At 37.3% G+C, this 24,649-nt stretch overlaps 1 protein-coding gene across 4 annotated transcripts in view; it reads right to left on the reverse strand.

Annotated features, from left to right (window-relative positions):
* Positions 1–2,308: 2,308 nt before the first annotated feature.
* Positions 2,309–24,649, reverse strand: part of LOC100929268 (zinc finger protein 879) — a 33,845-nt gene continuing 11,504 nt past the window's right edge. The window contains exons 5-6 of one of the 4 annotated variants that reach the window (XM_031944943.1): positions 21,708–21,858; positions 2,309–2,450 (exon numbers count right to left, since the gene is read on the reverse strand). In XM_031944943.1, the coding sequence (XP_031800803.1) occupies positions 2,444–2,450; positions 21,708–21,858 (158 nt within the window). In that variant the 3' untranslated portion in view covers positions 2,309–2,443. Of the gene's footprint in view, positions 2,451–10,786; positions 10,958–16,813; positions 17,740–18,117; positions 21,859–24,649 lie in introns of those variants that run through there. The other 3 variants (XM_023506852.2, XM_012553161.3, XM_023506848.2) reach the window with 3 other exon arrangements.

The raw sequence follows: 24,649 nt of genomic DNA on the forward strand, positions 1-24,649 counted from the left end.
TTTAACTGAAAACTGTTCATATCCTTTGACCATTTGTCAATTGGGGAATAGCCTTGTATGCTCTATACTGAGTTTAAACCAATCATTATATCACTAGGAAACCATTATTTGTTGTAAGATTAAATCAATCATACTGAACCATGCTAAATTAAATAACCATTGTCTCTATATCAATTCCACTGACTTAGCTCCTGATTTCGAGGTCAGAGTTCTGACCCATAACGATATACCATAACTTATTCAGCCATTCCCCAATTGATGGGCCTCCATTCAATTTCCAATTACTTGCCACCACAAAAAGAGCTGCTACAAACATTTTTGTACACGTGGCTCATTCCCCCTCTTTTATGTTCTCTTTGGGATACAGACTTAGTAGAGACACTGTAGTTTTATAGTCCTTTGGGCATAGTTTCAAATTTCCCTCCAGAATGATTGGATCATTTCACAGCTTCACCAACAATGTATTAGTGTTTACCATGAGACTTTTTTGAGGTCTTTGTAGAGATCCACTGAGTGGTCTGGCCACCCACCCAAGACTGCATGGCAGTGATCAGAGATCCATTGAATTATCTGGCAGCTTCCCCAGACAGCCCCTGTGTAAGTAGCCCAGATGATTATTAAAGGACTTCTATAATCATAGTGGAGCTCCCAGCCTCTTTTTTTCAGTATAAATTTGCCCCTTTGCTGGAGAGGTGTTCCTTGGCTGGGGGTGAAGGAGGCTCAGAGATCCCTTCGTTGAGGAACTCCAGATCCCCCCCCACACACACACACACATACACTAAACTTCAGTGACTCCCTATTATTTATAGGATCAATCGTTTGACATTCAAAGCCCTTCATAACTTTCCTTCACTACCTTTCCAATTTTCTTATGATTTATACTCCCCTCCCTTATGTGCTCTGTGATGCAGTGACTTTGGGCTTCTGGTTGTTGCTTACACAAGACACTCCATCTCCAAACTGGGAATTTTTACTGGTTGTCCCTCATGCCTGGGAAGACATACTCTCCTTCCTCATTTCTGCCTCCTGGCTTCCCTGAATTCTTTCAAGTCCCAGTTAAAATCCCACCTTCTACAGGAAGCCTTTCTCAATCCCCTTTAATTCTAGTGTTTTCCTACTGTTGACTGATCTTCTCTAGATCTTGTTTGTATATAGCTGTTTGCATGTCTTTCTCATTAGAATGAGAGCTCTTTGAATGCAGGGACTGTCTTTTGCCTTCTTTGTATTCCCAATGATTAAGAGTCCACTCTAGTATCTTGGCCAAGAAAACTCCAAATAGGGCCACAAAGAGTCAAATATGACTGAATTGACTGGACAATAACATATGTGTGTATGATATGTATGTACATACACTTTATGCCTCAAAAATCTTTGTCCCTTTGGAATTAAGATTTTTGGAACACTCTATATCTTGGATACCAAACCTTTTTCTTACAAAAAGAATCATTATAAAGAGCTTTTCCCTCACTTCCCTTCTTATTCTAGGTATGTTAACTTCATGCATAAATTTGAGTTTCATGTAACCAAAGTATCTCTTGTAATTTTTGAAACTGCCTCTATCCCTTGTAAGATTAAGAATACATCTCTTAGAGAATATGGGAAAATTGGAACACTAATGCACTGTTGGGGGAGTTGTGAAGTGATCCAATCATTCTGAAAAATTTGGAACTATGCTCAAAGGGCTATCAAACGTCACATAACCTTTGACCCAGTAATACCTCTACTAGGTCTGTATCCAAAGAGATCACAAAAAAAGGGAAAAGGACCTCCAGGTACAAAAATGTTTATAATAGTTCTTTTTGTAGTGACAAAGAATTGGAAATTGAGGGAATGCCTCAATTGGGGAATCAATTGGGGAATGGCTGAACAGGCTGTGGTAAATTAATATAAAGGAATACTATTATACTATAAGAAATGATGAACAGGCAGATTTCAGAAAAAACCTGGAAAGACTTACATGAACTAAGGCTGAATTAAGTGAACAGAACTAGGAGCATATTGTACACAGTAACAGAAACACTGTGCGATGATCAACTTTAACAGATTTTGCTCTTCTCAGCAATATAACGATCTAAGACAATTCTATTTTTCACAGTTACATGTAAAACAGTTTTTACACTTGTTTTTAAAACTTTGAGCTCCAGATTCTCTTCCTTCCTCCCCACACCCCCACTTTGGGAAGGCACATGTGAAATTATGCAAAACATTTCCATAAAAGTTACATTGCAAAAAACCCTATAGAAATCCCTCCCCCTGAAAAACCCTCAAGAAAAAAACCAGGCTACAACAAAAGAATGCTTCAAATTTTATTTGGACACGGTGGATATATTTTTCATCATGAGCTTTCCAGGATAGTCTTGGATCCCAGCTGATCATCCCAAAACTTTGCTATTCCTATGTAGACAGTTGCTTGAGTTCATGGAAAACTTCTGTATCCTCGTCTTTATTCCCTATAGAAGAAGAATATTTCATCATAATCATGTACCACAATTTATTCAGCCATTCCCCAATTGATGGGTATCCCCTCAAACAAATTATTTGTTCTGAGAAAAGAGCTGCTATAAATATTTTTGTACATAAATATTATGTACATTTTGTACATAAATATTTTCCCTTTTAAAAAAAATCTCTTTTGGGATTTATGCCAGTAGTGGTATTGTTACTTCCTCTTCCCTTCCTTTCTTCCCCTTTAAGCTATTTCTTGTCTTTTTTATGGCAAATAATATACACTATTTCACATCTCCCTTTCCTTTTCTTCCAGTGTATTCCCCTCTCATCCCTTAATTTAATTTAATTTTTTAGACATTAAATGTGCCCTCGGTCTATATATACTGCTTCTAACTATAATAATAATGAAAAAGTTCTTATGAGTTACAAGTATCATCTTTCCATGTAGGAATGTAAACATATAAACCTTGTTAAGTCCCTTATGATTGCCCTTTCTTGATTACTTCCTTATGCTTCTCCTGAGTCCTTGTATTTGAAAATCAAATTTTCTTATTCAGCTCTGGTCTTTTCACCACAAATTCTTGAAAATACTCTATTTCATTGAATATCAGCCTTTTCCCCTGAAGGATTACACTCATTTTTTTTCCTGGATAAGTGATTCTTGGTTATAATTCTAGCTCCACTGCTCTTTAGAATATCATATTCCATTATTGTTCTGTAAGAAATGACCAACAGGATGATTTCAGAAAGGCCTGGAGAGACTTACACAAACTGATGCTGAGTAAAATGAGCAGGACCAGGAGATCATTATATACTTCAACAACAATACTATATGATGAGCAGTTCTGATGGACCTGGCCATCCTCAGCAATGAGACAACCAAATCATTTCCAATGGAGCAGGAATGAACTGAACCAGCTACACCCAGAGAAAGAACTCTGGGAGATGACTAAAAACCATTACATTGAATTCCCAATCCCTATATTTATGCCCACCTGCATTTTTGATTTCCTTCACAAGCTAATTGTACAATATTTCAGAGTCTGATTCTTTTTGTACAGCAAAATAACGGTTTGGTCATGTATACTTATTGTGTATCTAATTTATATTTTAATATATTTAACATCCACTGGTCATCCTGCCATCTGGAGGAGGGGGTGGGGAGTAAGAGGTGAAAAATTGGAACAAGAGGTTTGGCAATTGTTAATGCTGTAAAGTTACCCATGCATATAACCTGTAAATAAAAAGCTATTAAATAAAAAAAAAAGAATATCATATTCCAAGACCTCTGATTTTTTGGTGTTGAAGCTGCTACTCTTGTGTTATCCTAACTGTGGCTCCACTATACTTGAATTTTTTTTTTTCTGGATGCTTGCAATATTTTCTCCCTGACCTGGGAGTTCTGGAATTTGGCTATATTTCAGGGGGTTTTCATTGTGGGTTCTCTTTTAGGTGATAAATGGATTATTTCAATTTCAATTTGATCTTCTGATTCTAGAATATCAGAAGTTTTCCTTGATAATTTTTGAAAAATGATGTCTAGGCTCTTTTTTTTTATCCTGGCTTTCAGGTAGACCAATAATTTTTTAAATTCTCTCTCCTGGATCTATTTTCCAGCTCAATTGGTTTTCCAATGAGATATTTCACATAATTATCTATTTTTCATTCTTTTGGTTTTGCTTTATTGTATCTTGATTTTTCATAAAGTCATTAACTTCCATTTTCTCAATTCTAACTTTTAAAGAATCATTTTCCTCTACCTCCTTTCCTATTTGGCCAATTTTTCTTTTTAAGGCATTCTTCTCATTAGCTTTTTGTATTTCCTTTTGTATCCCTTTCATTTCTCCTCAAAATTTTTCTTCTACCTCTCTTACTTGATTTTCAAAATCCCTTTTGAGCTCCTCCATGGCTTCAGACTAATTCTCATTCTCATTTTTCTTGGAGCCTTTGGGTGTAAGAGTTTTGACTTTGTCATTTTTTGAGTGTGTATTTTGATCTCCCTTGTCACCATAATAGCTTTCTATGGTCAGAATCTTTTTCTGTTATTTGCTCATTTTCCCAGCCTATCACTTAGCTTTTAACTCTTTGTTAAAGTAGGGCTCTGTTTCATGGTGGAGGGTATAATGTCCTAATCTTCAGAGGTTTTGTGCAGCTGTTTTTAGAGATCCTTCTAGGGACCTCTACAGTGAGCCAACATGCTACTCAGATCCGACTATAGGCAAAGAAACAAGTCCTGCCACAATGCTAGCAAAGGGGCCCCAAAAACCTCTCTTTAACCAGCTGTTCAGCTCACTTACCTGAGTGCTGAGATCTCCAGAAGTCTTCACTGTTGCTGCTGCAGTGCTGCTGCCACCACCATTGACCCCAAACCTTTCCAGCAGATCTTTCAAGTTGTCCTTGGCATTTGTGGGCTGAGAAGTCTGGAGATTTCAGCCACTGCTGTGATTCAGAAACCCTACTGTTTCCTGGTTTCCTGTGACAACGACTGAACTCCAGACCATCTCAATGTAAGACTCCTCTTGCCAATCTTTCAAGATGCCTTTGGCTAGAAAATTATTCTACTCCTTTTTTGTGGATTCTGATGCTCCAAAATTTGTTTAGTTATTATTTAAAGGTATTTTGGAGAGGTTTGGAGGAGAGCTCAGGCTAGTCCCTTCCTTCACTCTGTCATCTTGCCTTGATCTAAGACATTTCTAAAAGACTCATGATGATAAATCCAGAGAAAGAACTACAGAGTATGGATGCAGATTGAAGCATTCTATTTTCATTTTTTTTTGTTTGTTTTTTCTTTGTTATGTTTTTTCCCTTTTGTTCTGATTCTTCTTTTACAACATGACTAAGGTGGAAATATGTTTAATATGATTGTACATACTATTTCAAAGTCCGATTCTTTTTGTGCAGCAAACTAACTGTTTGGACATGTATACATATATTGTATTTAACATATACGTTAATACTGGGGTCCTCAAACTTTTTAAATAGGGGGCCAGTTCACTATCCCTCAGACTGTTGGAGGGCCGGACTATAGTAAAAACAAAACCTTTGTTTTGTGGGTCTTTAAATAAAGAAACTTCATAGCCCTGGGTGAGGGGGATAAATGTCCTCAGCTGCCGCATCTGGCCGGCAGGCCGTAGTTTGAGGACCTCTGCATTTAACATGTATTGGTCTACCTGCCATCTGGGGGAGAGGGTGGGGAGAAGGAGGGGAAAAATTGGAACAAAGGGTTTTACGGTTGTCAATGCTGAAAAATAACCCATACATATATCTTGTAAATAAAAAGCTATAATAAAAAATTATAAAATTTGCTACTTACAGAAATAAATTGCAATTAAAATGACAAAAAATGTACTACTAAACACTATTAAATAACAATCTAGAAAAAAATGATTGTCCATGTATAACCTATATCAGATTGCTTGATGCTTTGGGGAAGGGTGAGAGGAAGGAAGGAGAAAAAATGAAAATCAAAGTCTAATAAAAGTAAATATCAAAAACTAATAAATAAAATTTTAAAAGTGAGAGAAAAAATCCAACTTCAAATACTTATTAGCCATGTGACCATAGGGGAGTCACTTAACTCTGCTTATCCCCTGAAGAATATAAATCTTACCCACCCACAGTTGTAAAAGCTACACGAGCTTCTTCTGACATTTTTATGGTGTGATATTTAATATTAAACTCATGAATCTACTTTGCCAATGCATTGTTGATGGAGTTGTGAACTAGTCCAACCATCCTGGAAAGCAATTTGGAACTATGCTCAAAGAACCATAAAACTGTGCATTCTCATTAACCTCTAGTAGGAATGTATCCCAAAGATATACAAGAAAAAGACCAGAAAAAGGACCTATACGTATAAACATATTTCTTTTTATTATGACAAAGAATTGGAAATTGAGGGGATTCTCATCAACTGAGAAATAGCTGAACAAGCTGTGCTTTATGAATGTGATGGAGTATGATTGTGCCATAAGAAATGATGAAGGGGGCAGTTTTGGAAAAAACTGGGAAGACTTACATGCACTGATACAAAATGACGTGAGCAGAACCAGAACACAGTACACAGTGATAGCAATATTGTATTATCAACTGTGAATGACTTAGCTATTTTCGGCAAAACAATGATCCAGGATTCCAAAGGATCATTGATGGAATGTTACCCAACTTCAGAGAGAGAAGTAATGAACTTCAGATTGCAGATTGAAGCATAATTTTTTCATTTTGTTTTTCTTGCATTTTGGTGTGTATTTGTTGTCATTATTTCTTGGCAATGTGACTAATAGAGAAATAAGTTTTACATTATTTCACATATATAATTGACATTTTCTTTGACTTCTCAGTGGGTGGGTGGGGGATGACAGATGGGAATACCAAATTCCAAAATTTGAAAAAATGAATTTTAAAAAATTTAAAAAAACAAATGCAAGTGGAAAGTATTTAATGAAATAAAAATATAACCAAATTGGGGGAGGGACCTTTTATGTTGATTTAGATTTATTGTGGAATTTTGTGTAAGGCCTTAGTCCAAGCTTAATTCCTGCCAGACTACTTTCTTGTTTTTCCATCAGTTTTTTTTTTTTTAAACAAAAAAGGAGTGCTTGATCAAGTAATTTATTTTCTGGTTTATTGAATACAAGATCATTAAATTCCAGTGTTTATGATTCTCCCTTTTCTAGTCTGCTCCATTGTTTTACTCCTCTATTTTTAAAACAATACTAAATGATTCTGATGACTGCTGCTTTAGAGTTTGAGATCCAAAAGATCTTCCTTTTCTATATTTGTCTCACAAAAGACTCAACTAGCTGGGTGACCCTGGCTTAAGTCATGTTATTTACCAATAAGAATAATTTGTGTATAATTGGTAATTTTTTCCTTTTAAAGTTTGATGGAATTCTCCTGTGAATTCATCAGGATCAGGAAGTTTCTTCCACCTTTTCTCTCCCTTGGAAGCTCCTTTACAGCTACCAAGGTAGTTGTAATTCTCCTGAGATAGACTATTTTATATTTTTGAAGGTGTTCTCATTTCTTTTGTGTTCTCAGTCTCGTTAGCATAAAATTGTGTATTGTAGGTTTGGGTAATTTAAAAAATATCTTCTGGGGAAAGGGACCTGTATGTGCCAAAATGTTTGTGGCAGCCCTGTTTGTAGTGGCTGGAAACTGGAAAATGAATGACTGCACATCAATTGGGGAATGGTTAGGTAAATTGTGATATATGAATGTTATGGAATATCATTGTTCTGTAAGAACAGACCAGCAGGATGAATACAGAGAGGCCTGGAGAGACTTAAGATGAACTGATGCTGAGTGAAATGAGCAGAACCAGGAGATCATTATACACTTCAACAACAATACTGTATGAAGATGTATTCTGATGGAAGTGGATTTCTTCAACAAAGAGAAGATCCAATTCAGTTCCAATTGATCAATGATGGACAGAAGCAGCTACACCCAAAGAAAGAACACTGGGAAATGAATGTAAATTGTTTGCATTTTTGTTTTTCTCCCCAGGTTATTTTTATCTTCTGAATCCAATTCTTCCTGTGCAACAAGAGAACTGTTCGGTTCTGCACACATACATTGTATCTAGGATATACTGTGACATATTTAACATGTATAGGACTGCTTGCCATTTGGGGGAGGGGGTGAAGGGAGGGAGGGGAAAAGTTGGAACAGAAGTGAGTGCAAAGGATAATGTTGTAAAAAAAAAAAATTACCCAGGCATGGGCTCTGTTATACCAAAGATAAATAAATAAATAAATAATATCTTCTGGATTTATTGTGATTCCATCTTGATTGTTTGATACTTTGTTGATTTGATTTTGTACCTCTCTATCAATTAATTTTATTACTCTTTTCAAAGAACCAGCTTTTAATTTTATTGTTTCCATAATCTTTTTGGTTTCTAATTTGTTTCCATAGACTTTTTGGTTTCCAGTTTATCTATTTCTCCCCTAATTTTTAATATCTCCTCTTTTGTGCTGATTTTAGGTTTATTTACTGGTTTCTAATTTTAAAAAATGCATATTGAATTCATGAATCCTCTTCACTTCTATTTTGTTTTTTTACTGTTCTCTGTTATGACACATGATCAATTTTTATAAAAATTCCATAAGTGCAGAGAATTACGTATATATATCTCAACAGTCCCATTTAGAAGATTGCATTGTTTTAGCTTTAGTTTCTCCATAAATTTGTTCAATTCTAATTTTTTTTTATCTTCCTGTTTGATTTGTCTAAAATGGACATTGGCATATTAAAGTGTCCCACTATTGTATTAGTATCTATTCTTTTGGGTGATTAGTTTAATTTTTCCTTCATGAATTTAGCTGCTAAGGTTTTTGGAGCATATAAGTCTTATTTTGATATTGGTTTGTAGTCTATGGTTCCCTTCAGCATAATAGTTTCTTTGTATATCTCTTTTCATGTTGTGAGTTTTTGTTTTCTGATAGCATGATTGTGACTTGTTTTTTGGTTTTACCTGACCCTTAGCAAATTTTGCCCCAGTTCTTCATCTTTAGTCTATGTAATAATACAGCTTTGCTTTTAGATGTGTTTCTTGCAAACCCCACACAGACTGTGGGGTTTGGTTTTGTTTTCTAATCTGTCACTTTTTAAATTTTGTTGGATTATTTAGAGAATTTACATTTAAAGTCATTATTTTCCTCCATCTGTCTCTAATATTGTTTTTTACCCCCAATAAGGATTTTTGGTTCCTCTGTAAAGATGGCATTTTACCTTTTCAGTTATTTTTGTTTAATATACCACAAGACCAATCCTATTCCAATAGGCTCTCTTCCTTCTCATTCTTAAACCTTCTTCCCTTCCTGTTTGTCACCTTTTCCCCTAGTTTTGATGCTTGGCTTAATTTATTTATTCATCTACTTTTTACCTAGTTAGCTAATCCTTCCCTTTTTTCTGTTAGACAATCAAACAAAATCTGCTCTGCCCCCATCCAACTCTTCAACTTGTTTTATTAGGTTTTTTTTTTTTTCATTTTTTGGTGCCTTCTGCTAAAAAAAAGATTTTCCTTTATTCTTTTTAACAATTTTCTTTCCTTTATACCTATTGTAGACTTTTATTCTTTAAATTGTGGTCTTCATACTTATTCCTTTATTCTGTATTCCTCTGGGAACCAAATCTTCTAAGGTACTTGTTTTGAGTTTCCTTTTCTAAATGTATTGCTTTGTACATCTTGATCCCTGGACTTTTTTTTTCCTTGTTGTTCCTCAGGCTCACAAATATTAATTTATGCAGGCAATAGAGAGGCTAGAAATGCTGCATCATGACAGAATTTTTCTTCCCCCAATTGTGCATTCATTACTACCTTTTGTCTTCCCCCTGATCATGTTTCCCTCCATTTAATGGAATCTCCTGAGTCCATGCCCCACTCTCTTTCAGATGTCAGTTGCCCCGAGGAGCTCTGGTTTCTCTTTTCCTAAGGGAAGATGAGTGACCTAAGCATAAAAGTCCAGTAGATTATAACCACTGTAAATTTCTCATCTCCCATGATACTTACCTCTATCTGCATGTGTGCATTTCAGGAGGACCTTCTCTCACCACTGAATGGAGATTTTATCCTCTTTCTTTTCTCCCATTTCAATTCCTTCCTTTGTTACACTCAAACTCCTAGACCACTTTTCTTCCCGAGAGACTACATGAGTTATTTTCCCTCCACTGCTTACCACTGACTTAACGGGAGTACATCACATACTCTCTTCGGTGTTCTTCTACCCCTCTCCTTTTATGTACCTTCCTTTTTTTTTTTCAGTTTAACCCCATAAAATCCATTAATTCCTCATAAGTTTTGTCCATGGGTTTTTTTTTTTCAGGCTTGTTCCAACACCATCACTTCTTCCATTTAAGGTCTATGTTCAGCCTTATCTCCTTACGCACTGTAGAAAGAAATCTCCAAGTTCTCTCTGCAATTGTTGTTAGCTCAGTTTTTATCTCATTAGAATTCTAGCTATCTTAGACCAGAGATATCAAATATGAAGCACACTGGCCCATGTAGCAACATTTCCGAATGCTGCCCAAACCATATTAAAATGTAATTGGGAAATATTTAACAACATAAATAAAAATACAGTAAGTAGAACACCGAAACGCTACTATATAGTTTTCCAAGTTAATATATACCTGTAGGGATCCTTACATATAGTTTCAGTGGCCCCGTTTCTGTTTGACACCACTGTCTTAGATTGTGGAGACAACTGAAATTGCTTTACTTTATGTCTGCAATTCTCATTTTTAAAAGATTTGCAAGGTCATAAGATTTTTTAAAAATATTCCTCTGTCTTATTCTCTTCCATATTCTTTTTTTTTTCAATTTGCACATATACTCCGAGTATTTATTGAATATTAACATATTTATTGAACATTTGTTATCTTTAACAATCAGAGAAGCAGCTTTGACTTAGATGGAATGCCTGAGAAATATTCTCTCTGCGGTGATTTGGCCCCCACTTGGGGAAGGTTTTTTGCGAGATGTAATCAGAAGTTCGTCCACATGCTTTTATATAAAATAAAATAGAAAGAGGTAGAGTTATATGGTATCAAATTTGATTTGGTTCAAATTTGAATGGCCAGATCCAAAGAACTATCATTAATGAATGCTTTTCTGTTAACTTGGAAGGAGGTCTCTATTTGAGGGTCATAGGGTCTTTGACTCTGTGATTGTCCCTGTATTTCATCACTGACTTGGAAGGGGACATAGATGGCATGCTTATCAAATATACAAAAAGCATGGATCTTGGAGGGGGAGCTAAAATGTTAGATGGAAGGATCAAGAAAGATCTTGGCAGAGTAGAACAATAGGCCACATTGAATAAGATGAAATTTAATAAGAACAGATGAAAAGTTTGATACTTGAATTAAAAAAAAAACTAAAATTTCACAAGAAAAGATGGGAAATGTGGTTAGATAAGAGTTTCTTTAAAAACAATCTAGGGATTTTAGTGGAATGCAAAGTCAACAAGAGTCAATAGCCTGACAGAATAACCAATGAGCAGTGAATACTATCCTTTAGGTAGGCCAGTTAGATGCCACAATGGGTAAAGTACTAGGCCTGGAATCAGGAAGACTCCTCGTCCTAAGTTCAAATCTGGCCTCAAACACTTAATAGCTATGTGACCCTAGGCAAGTCACTTTACCCTATTTGCCTTAATTTCTCATCTGTAAAATGAATTGTAGAAAGAATTAATAAACCAATTCAGTACATGGCAAACCAATCCAGATTTGAACTCAGGAAGATGATTCTTCTAGACTCCAGCCCAGCACCCTATTCACTGCCCCTTGGATATCCCATAAGCATTATTAACTCAACATGTCAAAAACAGAACTCTTTATTTAAAAAATCCTTACACTTCTCCAGAACTCATGAGATTGTTGTCCACTAAAACTTCCAGATAAACGTCTCTCTTGTATTGCACCTGTGAAGGTGATTTTAAAAATGGACTTCCAAGTGACAGAGGTAGCAATTGGTTTAACAGATATGCAAGTACTTGAGTCTTAGGAGCCTAGACATCCATAGCCAATTCAGTAAGTGTTTATTACATATCTGTTCTCTGCTGGGGAACCAGAAAAATGTACTTCAAAAAGTTTATGTTCTCCTAAGAGGGGGTGAGAGTAGAGATGTGGTATGCATTTACCCTAAGTAAATGAAAGATAATTTGAATGAGAAGGGCATTTACTCTTTTAAGAATTCAGGTAAGGCTTCACATATAAATTTTGGAGGGTGTGTGGAATTCTAAGAAGTGGAGGTGAGGATGGAGTACATACCAGGCATGGGGGATAGTCTAAGAAAAGTGGGAGAGTATACAAGTAATTCAGAGCCAAACTGCAAATGGCTTTAAATGCCAAGCTGAAAGCTCTTTTTGTGGTGACAATTGGAAACAGAGGGACTGTACAGCAGAGCAAGGCTGACAAATTGTGGTGTGAATGTGATGGAATATTTTCGTGTGCTGTAAGAAACAAGAGAATGGTTTCAGAGAAACCAGGGAAGAATTTTATCAACTGATGCAGAAGGAAGCAAGCAGAACCAGAATAATTTATAGTTACAAAAATGTTATAAAGAAAAACGATTCTGATCAACTTGATTAACATGAATTAGCAACTTGATCAACATGAATTAGCAACTTGATCAACATCAATTGATAATCAATCAATTCATGATTAACATGATCAACTTGTTACCCAGCCCCTGATTAATAATGAACTCAGAATGATGATTAAGGCTTTAAAAGATTCTGGACATGACCAATGCAGGAATGTTTTCCTTGACTACATATTTGTAAAAGGAGTTTTGGTTCTTTTTGCTTTTTCAGTTGGAGATGGGGCTAGAGTATAACTATCTGAAAAAATAGTCAGGGATGACTCCAAAATTAGAAGTCTGTGTGACTGAGAGGCTAATGGTACTCTTAATGGAAAGTAGATTCATAGATTTGAAGACAGAAGAAACCAATCTTCTTAATTTTGTAGGTGAGGAACTGAGGTCCGAAATCCTAGGTTAAGTGTCTTGTCTAAGCAGATATTGAGGTCAAGTCCTTAAGACACTAATTCCAGTTCTGTACTATTCCTGATGCTTCTCCAACTTAGGTATTTTTAAGGGGGTGGGAAGTGGTAGGGAGGCAGCTTAGTTAATAAGCTCCATTTTGTATAGGTTCAGAGTATTCCTTGTGGCTATGAGTATTCAAGTGGAAATATCCAGTAAGCATTTGGTGATGAGAATGTGCTGATTTAGATTTGGGATTCATCTACATTGACATGACAATTGGACCTGTAAGAGCCAATGAGTAGTAAAGTATACTGATCAAAGATTCAGGTTCGAATCCTGCTTTTGATATTTACTATCTGAATGTCCTTGACCAATCAGCTTACTTCCCTGGACCTCAGTTTTTTCACCTCAAAAATGAGAAGTGGGGATTGGACTTGAGCAGGGCTTCTGAACCTCTTCTGTGTCCTGGACCCCTTTTGGATAGTCTAGGGAAGTCTATGGATCTCTTCCTAGAATCATGTTTTTAAATGCATCAAATAAAATATAGTGGATTATAAAGGAAACCAATTATCTTGAAATAGAGTTATCAGAATATTTTTTCTTAAACCACAGCATCATGGACCTTAAACCAGGTGGACTCTGAGGTTCCTTCCAGCTTGAGAACTATGATCCAATGAAGTCACCAAGAAAGTATAGAGATGAAGATTCAGGAGAAAGCCCTGGGGGACATCCTCACATAAGGGACTGAATGAAGATGATCACCCCATCCAAAGAGAGTGAGAAGGAACAGTCAGAGATCAGGAAGAGGAAGGAACATGTCATGGAAACCCATGGAAAAGAGGATCCAGGAATTGGGAATGATCAACAGTATCAAAAGCACTTGAGTTCAAAAAGACCAAAGACTGACAAAGGTTCTGATAAAGGCCTCATTTCCAAAATATATAGAGAATTGACTAATTTATAAGAAATCAAGCCATTCTCCAATCGATAAATGGTCAAAGGATATGAACAGATTAATTTTCAGATGAAATTGAAACTATTTCTAGCCATATGAAAAGATGTTCCAAATCATTATTGATCAGACAAATGCAAATTAAGACAACTCTGAGATACCACTATACACCTGTCAGACTGGCTAGAATGACAGGGAAAGATAATGCGGAATGTTGGAGGGGATGTGGGAAAACTGGGACACCAATACATTGTTGGTGGAATTGTGAATACATCCAGCCATTCTGGAGAGCGATTTGGAAGTATGCTCAAAAAGTTATCAAACTGCATATCCTTTGATCCAGCAGTGTTTCTACTGGGCTTATATCCCAAAGAGATCTTAAAGAAGGGAAAGGGACCCACATGGGCAAAAATGTTTGTGGCACCCCTCTTTGTAGCGACCAGAAACTGGAAACTGAGTAGATGCCCATCAATTGGAGAATGGCTGAATAAATTGTGGTATATGAATATTATGAAATAATATTGTTCTGTAAGAAACGACCAGCAGGATGAATACAGAGAGGATTGGCGAGACTTACACGAACTGATGCCGAGGGAAATGAGCAGGACCAGAAGATCATTATATACTTCAACAACAATACCATATGATGATCAATTCTGATGGACGTGGCCCTCTTCAACAATGAGATGAACCAAATCAGTTCCAATAGAGCAGTAACGAATTGAACCAGCTACACCCAGCAAAAGAACTCAAGGAGATGAGTATGAACCACTACATAGAATTCCCAATCCCTCTATTTTTGCCCACCTGCATTTTTGATTTCCTTCACAGGTTAATTGTACATTATTTCAAAGTCCGATTCTTCTTGTGCAGCAAAATAACTATTAATATGTATACATATGTTGTATTTAACATATACTTTAACATATATTGGTCAACCTGCCACCTGGGGGAGGAAGTAGGGAGGGGGAAAATTGGAACAAAAGGTTTTGCAACTGTCAATGCTGAAAAATTACCCATGCATGTATCTTGTAAATAAAAAGCTATAATAATAATTTTTTTAAAAAGTGAAGAGAAAAAAAGCCCACCAAAGACTGAGAAAAGGCCATTGGGTTTAGATTTAGTTAAGTGATAACATAAGAAGCCAGACTGCAAGGAGTTGAGAAACTAAGGGCATGAGAAAGTGGAAACTATGAGTACTATTGTTAGGATAACAAAGTTCTGGGGTTTTTTCCCCCCTTTTCTCAGATGTCATGGAGAAAGTATAGGAAAACAAAGGGATTACCCAAAGATAGTAAGGATCATGAGAAAAAAAGTTACCAACAGCTCATGGAGGGCCTTGACACAAAATGCAATACAGAACACATATCGGCCAGTGTTCTTGACAGATGCCGTACTTCTTGAATGAGAATTGAATTCTGATTTCAGGATCTTTGGTGATGAAGCAACCACATACTCCCTGGTGGTTAAATAATGGCTTGGCATTTCATCCTAGTCAGAGTCAGCAGCCAGGTGTTGCCTGCCTGTTCTGGTTTCATGGTGACCTGTCAGTTCTGACCCTTTGGTAACTTAATATGATGATGTCTACCACTGACAGGATATTGCCGTTTCCCTTGTGAGAAACTGTTGTAGGTGTATAGTTTCATACTGCTGAAGTTTTTCATCCAAGTTCTTCCATCCTGTAATAGCCAATCAGTTAACAAATCTACCTCCACAATTCTCATCCAACTGCTTCTCTCGAGTAACATGACCTCTACTCTAGTTAAGGTCTTTATTACATTTTTCCATCAGACCACTGAAATACCATAAAAGGCTTCTCATCTGTTCTCTAATCTGTCCCTAACATGGTTGTCAAACTGATCCAATTAAAGTACAAGCTTGACCATCTCACTGACCTGCTCAAAATTCACTAGCTCTTCACCACCCCCAAAGAATTAATTTCTTTGCTTAGAATTTAAATCCCTTATACTCTAGTTACAATCCATCTTTCCAGTCTCATTTCACATGACTGCTCTTTATGAACCGTTCCTTATGTGATGTTCCACCTCTTGCTTCTTGTGCCTGCATTCTCACCTTTATCTCTACTTAAGTCAATCAACATTTTATGAGTGTTTCCAGTGGAGGGGGAAAAAAATCCCACATGAATCCCTGCTTGTAAAGAGTTCAAAGTCTAATTGAGGAGATACATGAAAATAACTATGGCCAAACAAGATATACTTGAAATAAATGACGGAAGGAAGGCACCAGCATTAAGGAGTATTGGGAAAGACTTTTCATAGGTGGGATTTTAGCTGGGACTTGAAGTCAGAAGACATAAAAGAGAGAAAATTCCAGGCAAGGGAGACAGACCAGAAGTTAGCAAAAAGGTTAGAGTTCAATAAGGTCTAAGGATAATCTGCATAGAGAATCTTAAATCTACACGAGCTGATGAGTTCAGCAAGTGAAAAAGTATACAGAGAGGAGAGGCTCCAGGACAGAGCTTTGAAGGACACCCATGCTAATGGTTGTGCCCTGGATTCTTAGACTATTTAGCTCTTATCAAGACTCACCTCAGAGTGAGGTGCACAGAGAATTATATAAATTTTTACACACATTGGATTTAACATATATTTTAACATGTATAGCATATATTGGATTGCTTACCATTTAGGGGAGGAGGTGGGGGGCAGAAGGGGAAAATCTGAAACACAAGACTAAGCAAGAGTCAATGTTGAAAAATCATCTGTGCACTTGTTGTGAAAATAAAAAGCTTTAAAAAAGTATTTTTCTTGCACAACATGAGAAATATGGAAATACGTTTAACCTATATAAGATTGCTTGCCGTCTTGGGGAAGGCAGAGGTAAGGGAGGGAGAAAAATTTGGAATACATCTTACAAAAATGAATGCTGAAAACTCTTTACACACATTTGAAAAAATAAAGTACTGGGGGGAAAAAAAAAAAACTCACCTCATAAAGCTTCTTCTAAATGAAGCCTCTTCTGATACTCCTCTTTTTTAGTGCTTTCCCCACCTTGACGACCAAATTCCCCTTGCACATACTTCAATTACTTGTACATACAAATGCATCCCCTCAATAAGCTCCTCTAAGGTAGAGACTATTTCCTTCTTGTATTCACAATGCCTTGCCCATCACAGATACTTAAACATGATTTAAGTAGATATCAGAATCCCAAGATTCTGGGAAATTCTCTTCAGTCCTAATTTGTTACTTAAGATCTCTTTCCTCAAGACTAAAGTGTCCTTCAGTGGAAACTTGATGGAGGAGGTGGAATTGATGTGCCAGGCCTAGAATAGAATGGAATCCCCATCCATTATCACATTCACACCATTTTCCAGACTTGTAATGCTTTTGCCAAATTAGATGTAGCCTTCTAGGTTTGTTTCTTCTTCTCTTGCCCACTGAACTTATTAGCAACTTACAATCTATAGCACACAGAAACAGAGCACGAATTCCATCTGGACAATGAGAACTACGTGTCTCGGCCTAGATGCACAGGGGTCACAATTAACCCCTTGGAAGATGACATCTTGATGGTGTGATCTAATGACAAAACTGGCCATCAGCACTGGCATTGAAACATTTATTGTGCATCTGTGTGGGGGGCACAGTGCAAAACCCTGGGGATATAGAGAAAGGGATAAGAGCAGATGTTTTGCCTTTGTGAGGCGTACAGTCAAGTTAGAAAGACAATACAAATACCACCTTACATTTGGGTAGCACTTCAAAGGTCACGAGATGTTTTCACAGAGATCCTCACATCAGTCCAGGGACAGGCAGGGCAGGTGGCATTATCTCCATTTTACACACAATTGAGGATCAGAGAATATTTACCCAAGGTTACACGGCTAGTGAGCGGCAGGGCCAGGGCACATACATTAAAAAAATCCATAAATACAAGGTAGCATGTTAGGTGAATAAATAATACAAACAATAGTAGAAACACAGACTCTCACAACTGTAAGAACCTCATCTAAGCCATACGTGAACAGGAACTGCCCCTACAATGTCCCTGATGAGCAGTCACCTAGCCTTTACTTGAAGACCTTTAGTAACAGGTGACTTACTACTTGTCTGCAGTAAGTGCCACAGGAGTTCAGGAGGATACTAAGTGTGGGAGTGGTTGGGAAAGATTTAATAGAGGATGCACTAGCCCTTGAAGGGTAGTATCTAAGTAAACTGAATAAAAGGGAAAAGGCATTTCAGGTAAGAGAAACAGTATGGGCAAAGGCACAGAGGCGGGAATTCAAATAGCTTCCATTTGTATCGTGCTTTCAAGTTTACAAAGCATTTTCACATGCTCCCAAAAAAAAAAAAAAAATCCCTGATTACGACAGGGCAAATTATTCTAATCCCTATTTTACAGATGAGGAGACCGAGGCTGAGAAGTGAAATGAATTACATAATGTGACAAAGCTAGCAGGTAGATGGGATTTGAAACTAGGCCTTCTGCCTCCAAGGCCGGTGCTCTTTCTAGCACACCATACTGCGAGATTTTGCTTGGGAAATCATGGGTAGGCCAGCTTGTTAGAGGGTTCACATAAAAGAGTATCCCAGAAACAGAGATTCAGAGGTCATTAGTCCAAAACGTAAATAAATAAGAATCGCCTCTGAGAAGGCCTCCAAGGAGGAGAATCCATCACCCGTAGATGATGCCCTTCCAACACTGAGCAGCTTTTTCTTTACATTAAAGCTAAAATGGCCTTTGCAACATCTACCTGCTCCTCCCAGTTGTCCTTCATGGCTAAGCAGAACAAATGAAATCCCTCTTTTACGAGATAATCCTTCAAATACTTGAAAATAGCTATCTTGTCCCTCCTAATTCTTTTCTCTTTCAGGCTGAACACCTGCCCTCAGATAATACACTCCCTACTTCTCCTGTCATCCTGTTCACCCTCTTCTAGACATACTCCTATGTGTAGTGGCAGAAGGAAAGGTGGCAGAGGTAGAGAGGGGCCAGATTATTGAAGGCATTTTATGATAGCTTATGACATCCGGATTTACTCAGTCTGGAACGGAACAGCATCACACTGATTTGTAAGTATGAAGACACAAAGTTGGATTGGATAAGTGAGAAAATTAGGAGTACAAATTGTATCACAAAAGGCATTAGTCACAGTTACAGCCAGTAACTACTGTAGGTCCAACTACTAAGCAAACCAGACAGGTACAGATTCACGTTTCAGTGAGCAGTCAATAAGAACATGAAAAGCTCTAGAATCACAGGCTTCTCGAATTACAAGTGGAAGAGGCCTTTGAAGCCATCTAAGTCAAATAAAACTGGAGCTGAAGGGATTTGCTCAAAATCACAGAACCACCAGGATTAGAATTTAGGCTCTTCCACTTGAAATCCAGCTAAGCTTCTTATGGCACAATAGAAGGTTCTCAGAGGCGACACTCGAGGAAAACCCCCATCCTCCACCCCAAGTCTACACAGGTCCTTTCTCTAAACCTTGGCTCCTGTTGGTTCTGCTGGGCAAAATACTTTCTAGTTTAGAACCCAAAAAGGGTGCTCAAGTGAAGAGCTCTCTTTCCTTTCCACAGGAAAGCACAAAAAAGAGACTTCAGCTCGACTCTTGTCTGACACTGCTATGTGACCCTGGACAAATCACAAGCTCGTGAGTTCATTTCCTTTGTAAAACTGAGTTAACACATCTAAAAACTACTTCAAAAGGGGCTGTTGTGAAATTCAAGAGATAATATATATAAAAGTGCTCAAAGTATTATATCATTGGTGGCTGTTATTACTAAAGGGAAAAGGCAAATTGTTGCATTTTCTGTCCTCAGATTAAAACAAATTCAAAGTCATTTTCTTGTTTAGTCCTTGATTGCAGATTTCTCTTGATATATTTTATCTATCTGTAAAAATACTCTTTGTCTCTCTAAAACACCCCTGGATATCACCAGCTCAGTAGATCTAACTGAGGGTTTTCTAATCAGCCTGAGTGAAGTATTTGCATTTGGAAGTAACCAGAAATCCAGTTAGGTATGTAGGGGTAGAAGGGTCCACTAGGAGGTGGCCTACGCAATTCAGTGACAACATGGGTTGCAGAAGACATGATCGAAGTAATGATTTAGCAAGGTTAATCCAAAAGCTTTAGGCAGGAGAGATTAAAAAAAAAAAAAAAAAGCGTATAGCCTGGAGGAGAGAAGATGAATTAATAAGCAACTGCTTTCCATAGCCTCTGAGGGCCTCAACTACAGCTTGGTAGTAGCAAGGCATGAATCTGAAGTGACAGGACTGAAGGCCAATCAGCAACATAACACTGGTTTGGGGGTAAAACAAAGCAAGTCATAGATGGACACACAAGCTCACCCCCAATACTTTTATAATACTACATGGAGTCTAGCCATAGCATGAATTTTCTGGGGCTTGAAAAGCTGTAAGAGTGGCTGAAGCTTTCCTAATATTTACTAGACCCAGTGTTACTCTTTAGTGTGAATTTTCTCATGTGAAATAAGCTCCGAGTTCTGTTTGAAGGCTTTACCGTGTTCATCATATTTATAAGGTTTCTCTCCAAAATGAATTCTTTTATGTAAAATGAGCTCTGAGCTCCATCTGAAGGCTTTCCCACATTCATTACATTTACAGGGTTTCTCTCCCCTATGAATCCTCTGATGTACAATTAGGTTTGAGGTCTGACTAAAGGCTTTCCCACATTCATTGCACTCATAGGGCTTTTCTCCAGTATGAACTCTCTGATGGGTAATAAAATGTGAGCGCAGTCTGAATGCTTTCCCACATTCATTACATTTATATGGTTTCTCCCCACTGTGAATTCCCTGATGTATAATAAGGTTTGAAATCTGAGTAAAAGCTTTCCCACACTCATTACATTCATAGGGTTTCTCTCCACTATGAATTCTCTGATGTTGAATAAGCTGGGTAGTGCCCTTAAAGATTTTTCCACACTCATTACATTTATAGGGCTTTTCTCCACTATGGATTCTCTGATGAAGAATAAAGGTTGAAATCTTATTGAAGGCTTTCCCACAATCACTACACTTATAAGGTTCCTCTCCACTATGAATTCTCTGATGTCTAATGAGATGTGAAGCACACCTAAAGTTTTTTTCACATTCATTGCATTTGTAAGGTTTCTCTCCAGTATGAATTCTCTGATGTCCAATAAGGGATGAAATCTGACTGAAGGCTTTCCCACAGTCATTACATTTATAGGGTTTCTCCCCACTATGAATTCTCTGGTGTTGAATGAGGTGTGCAGTCTCTTTGAAGGCTTTCCCACATTCATTACATTTGTATGGTTTCTCTCCACTATGGATTCTCTGATGTTGCTTCAGGCCTGACCTTGCTGTAAAGGCTCTGCCACATTCATTACATTCATAAGGTTTCTCTCCACTATGAATTCTCTGATGTACAATAAGGTTTGAGGTCTGACTGAAGGCTTTCCCACATTCATTACATTTATAGGGTTTTTCTCCACTATGAAACCTTTGATGTACAATAAGATATGAGGTCTTACTAAAGGCATTCCCACATTCATTACATTCATATCGCTTTACCCTACTATGTATTCTCTGTCTTACAGAATCTGGATTCAGGCTAAAGTTATGATTATATTCATTATGTCTCTGAGATCTCCCTAATGTGGGAGTTCCTTCATATGGTACAGGGAAATCCTGCACCGTTAGTCCCATATGTAAAGGGAAGCTCAAACCACAGTTTCTCCTATAATCACTATATTCATGATTTCTCTGCTCTACAGAGACATGATTGGGGTTTATACCCATTATGCTAAAACCTCTCTCCTGGGATAGGGTACAATTCCCTGGGTCACCTTGCTGCCTCTCTAACCTGTTTTCATATGCAGAGGCATCTCCAAACTCAAGCCCCTGAGGAATGTCCAATTGGAATCCTGTCAACAAAGACCACGGTGATGCAGCTTCTTCAGACACTTCCATCTCTGAATCAGGCTCTTCATCATTTTCAGTCTTAATGCCATCATCTGAAATGATCAATAAAAAACATAAATACAGAATAAATGCCACCTGTTCCCTATGCTGAAATAAAATGGCTACTCTAATTTTAATCAAAGGAGAGTATAGGAATTTAAAATTTTTTTAATTAAGGCTTTTTATTTTCAAAATCCATGCAAAGATAATTTTCAGCATTCACTCTTGCAAAACCTTGTGTCCCAAATTTTTTCCCTCCCTTCCCTCTACCCCCTTCCCTAGATGGCAAATAATCCAATATATGTTAAACATGTGAAATTCTTCTATACATGTTTTCACAAATGTCTTGCTACACTAGAAAAATCAAATCAAAAACGGAAAAAATGAGAAAGAAGACAAAATGCAAGCAAACCACCACAAAAGAGTGAAAATGTCATGTTGTGAACCACACTCAGTTCCCACAGTTCTCTCTCTGGGTGTAGATGGCTCTCTTCATCGCAAGATCATTGGAACTGGCATCAATCATCGCATTGGTGGAAAGAGTCAAATACATCAGAATTGATCACCATATAATCTTTCTGTTGCTGTGTATAATGATCTCCAGGTTCTGCTCATTTCATTGAGCATCAGTTCATGTAAGTCTCTCCAGGCCTCTCTGAAATCATCCTGCTGATCATTACTTATAGAACAATAATAAGGAATTTAAATTTAAGTTAAACATAAATAAAATCCCATTTAAAATGAGAAGATAAAGGTGAAGGGATGAAGAAGACCAGTTTCCAGAAGGGGTAAGAGGCCACAGGATGAGAGCTGCTAGAAAACCAGATTTCAAAATCAGGAAGTTGATTTTTGACTGTAATTAGATGTGCATTACCATCCTTAGATCATTTAACTTCTTAGTCACCTAGCTAACTCTCCAAAATTCTAAAATACAAATGAGATCTACACTGGAAGAGCTGCTAGACCAGTGAAATCACAGGCCCAAATCAAAAACAAAACAAAAGGAACAATAAATAGTAAGAAGCTTACAGAGAATGAGGAGGGTCTGAACTGACAGGGGAGGCGAGATTAAACAAAAAAAGAGCCAAGGCGGGAAAATAGCTTTTTCTCTAATATCTTCCTACCTCCTACCTCCACTCACGTCTCAGGACTTATTTCCTTTTCCCAAGCTTACAAATCTTTCCCTTCAATTAACCTACAAAACAGATTTTACATTAAGTTGTGTAAATTTTAAAGAGCTATATAAATGTTGATATCCTATAGTCCTAGTTCAATGCCAACCACAGACTATGTCCCTGTCCAAGAAGTAACTGAGCTGAGTATGGAGAAGTTCATTCCCCAGTAAGGAGGACTACCGGGTGAAGAACTTCCTGGAAATCATCATCACAAATGAAAGCATAAATTGGCCATAATTGTGAAGCACAATGAGAGTAGAAGAATAGAAGAAAAAGGGAAGGTGCTTAGAACAATATTTTTTGGACTAGAAACATTAACTTAATAGTTGGTATATTAAATGTACTCCAAAGAGAAAGATATTGATTCTGATGTTTAGCATTTACTACAGAAGTTTAAATAATATAAACAAACTGTCACCAAGAAGCAAAAACATCTTAGAAACAGCAGCTGCCAGCAAATTATATCCATCAGCCAAGGCTAAAACTGGTTTAGAATAAAAAATTATAAAAATTAAATAACAAAAACCAAATCTTCCACACACTAGCAAAACACTTCAGAGGATAATGGTGGGAGATTATGAGCAATCTCACTTTACAAAAGAGAAAGAAGCAGCAGAGTGGACAATAAGTACACAAGAACTTGAGTTTCCTTATCTATGAAAGTGAGGTGGAAGGTGGGGGGAAAGGTGAGGATTTGACCTCAAAGTTTTACACCTATCTATGATCCTATCAGATGTGCGGCTCCCACAGAGGACATTCAGCTCAGAGTCCAATAAAAGAGAGAGTCTCTGTCTGGCCAAGTCCTCTGGATGCTCCTGTTTGTGGATGATGCTGTGTGGACTCAAGCTCTGGAACATTTTAGCATTTCCTAAACTAGTCCTCATCACTCGAAAAGGTTAAGCCTTAACTATTGACTAAGGGAAAGCCCAGATAGAATGCTTACTGTTTACTATGATGCGCAGTATGATGGACACCTGGTCCCAGAATTGAAAAAGCAGAAAGCAAGTTATATTGCCTTGAGGAAACCACCACGTTTTTAAGGAAACCCAGTCTATCTTTTTAACAATGTTGTTCCACGGTTGCTGTATGGCTGAGACACAGAATATAACCACTTCCACAGCTGAGCATCACCCACAGGGTGGTGGAGAGATATATGATCAGAATAAGTAAACAAATATATTACCAATCAAGAATTATATGAGGATAATAAAGGATGCCACCAGAGAAATGTATGGTCAGAAAAGGTCTATTTGGCTCATTCCACTAGTATCCATAAGATGTCAAGAGAGCTTTAAAAAAGGCCTCAGCATTTTGCCTGGAACTCAGGTGGAGAATTCAGATGAAGGCATGGAAAAATGGCACAGAATGGGGCACAATCTCCATCCATGGAGGAAGTGACTATATTTTGATCAGAAATCAGTCATCTGCTCAGTAGATCGAACACCTATTTAAACACTTAAGTAATATAGCTATATGCTATTAAGTAATACTTGAGTATTTCTGTCTCTATATTCATTAAGGAAATTGCTCTGTAATTATTTGAATTAAAACCTTACTAGCTTTTAAGATCAATACCATATTGGTCTCACCGAGAGTACTGGGGCAGCATCCCATCTTTCTCCATATGATTATTTGTTCTTGGAACATTTGAAACCATTCAACTATGATT

The sequence above is a fragment of the Sarcophilus harrisii genome, chromosome X, assembly GCF_902635505.1.
Source record: "Sarcophilus harrisii chromosome X, mSarHar1.11, whole genome shotgun sequence".
Lineage (NCBI taxonomy): Eukaryota > Metazoa > Chordata > Mammalia > Dasyuromorphia > Dasyuridae > Sarcophilus > Sarcophilus harrisii.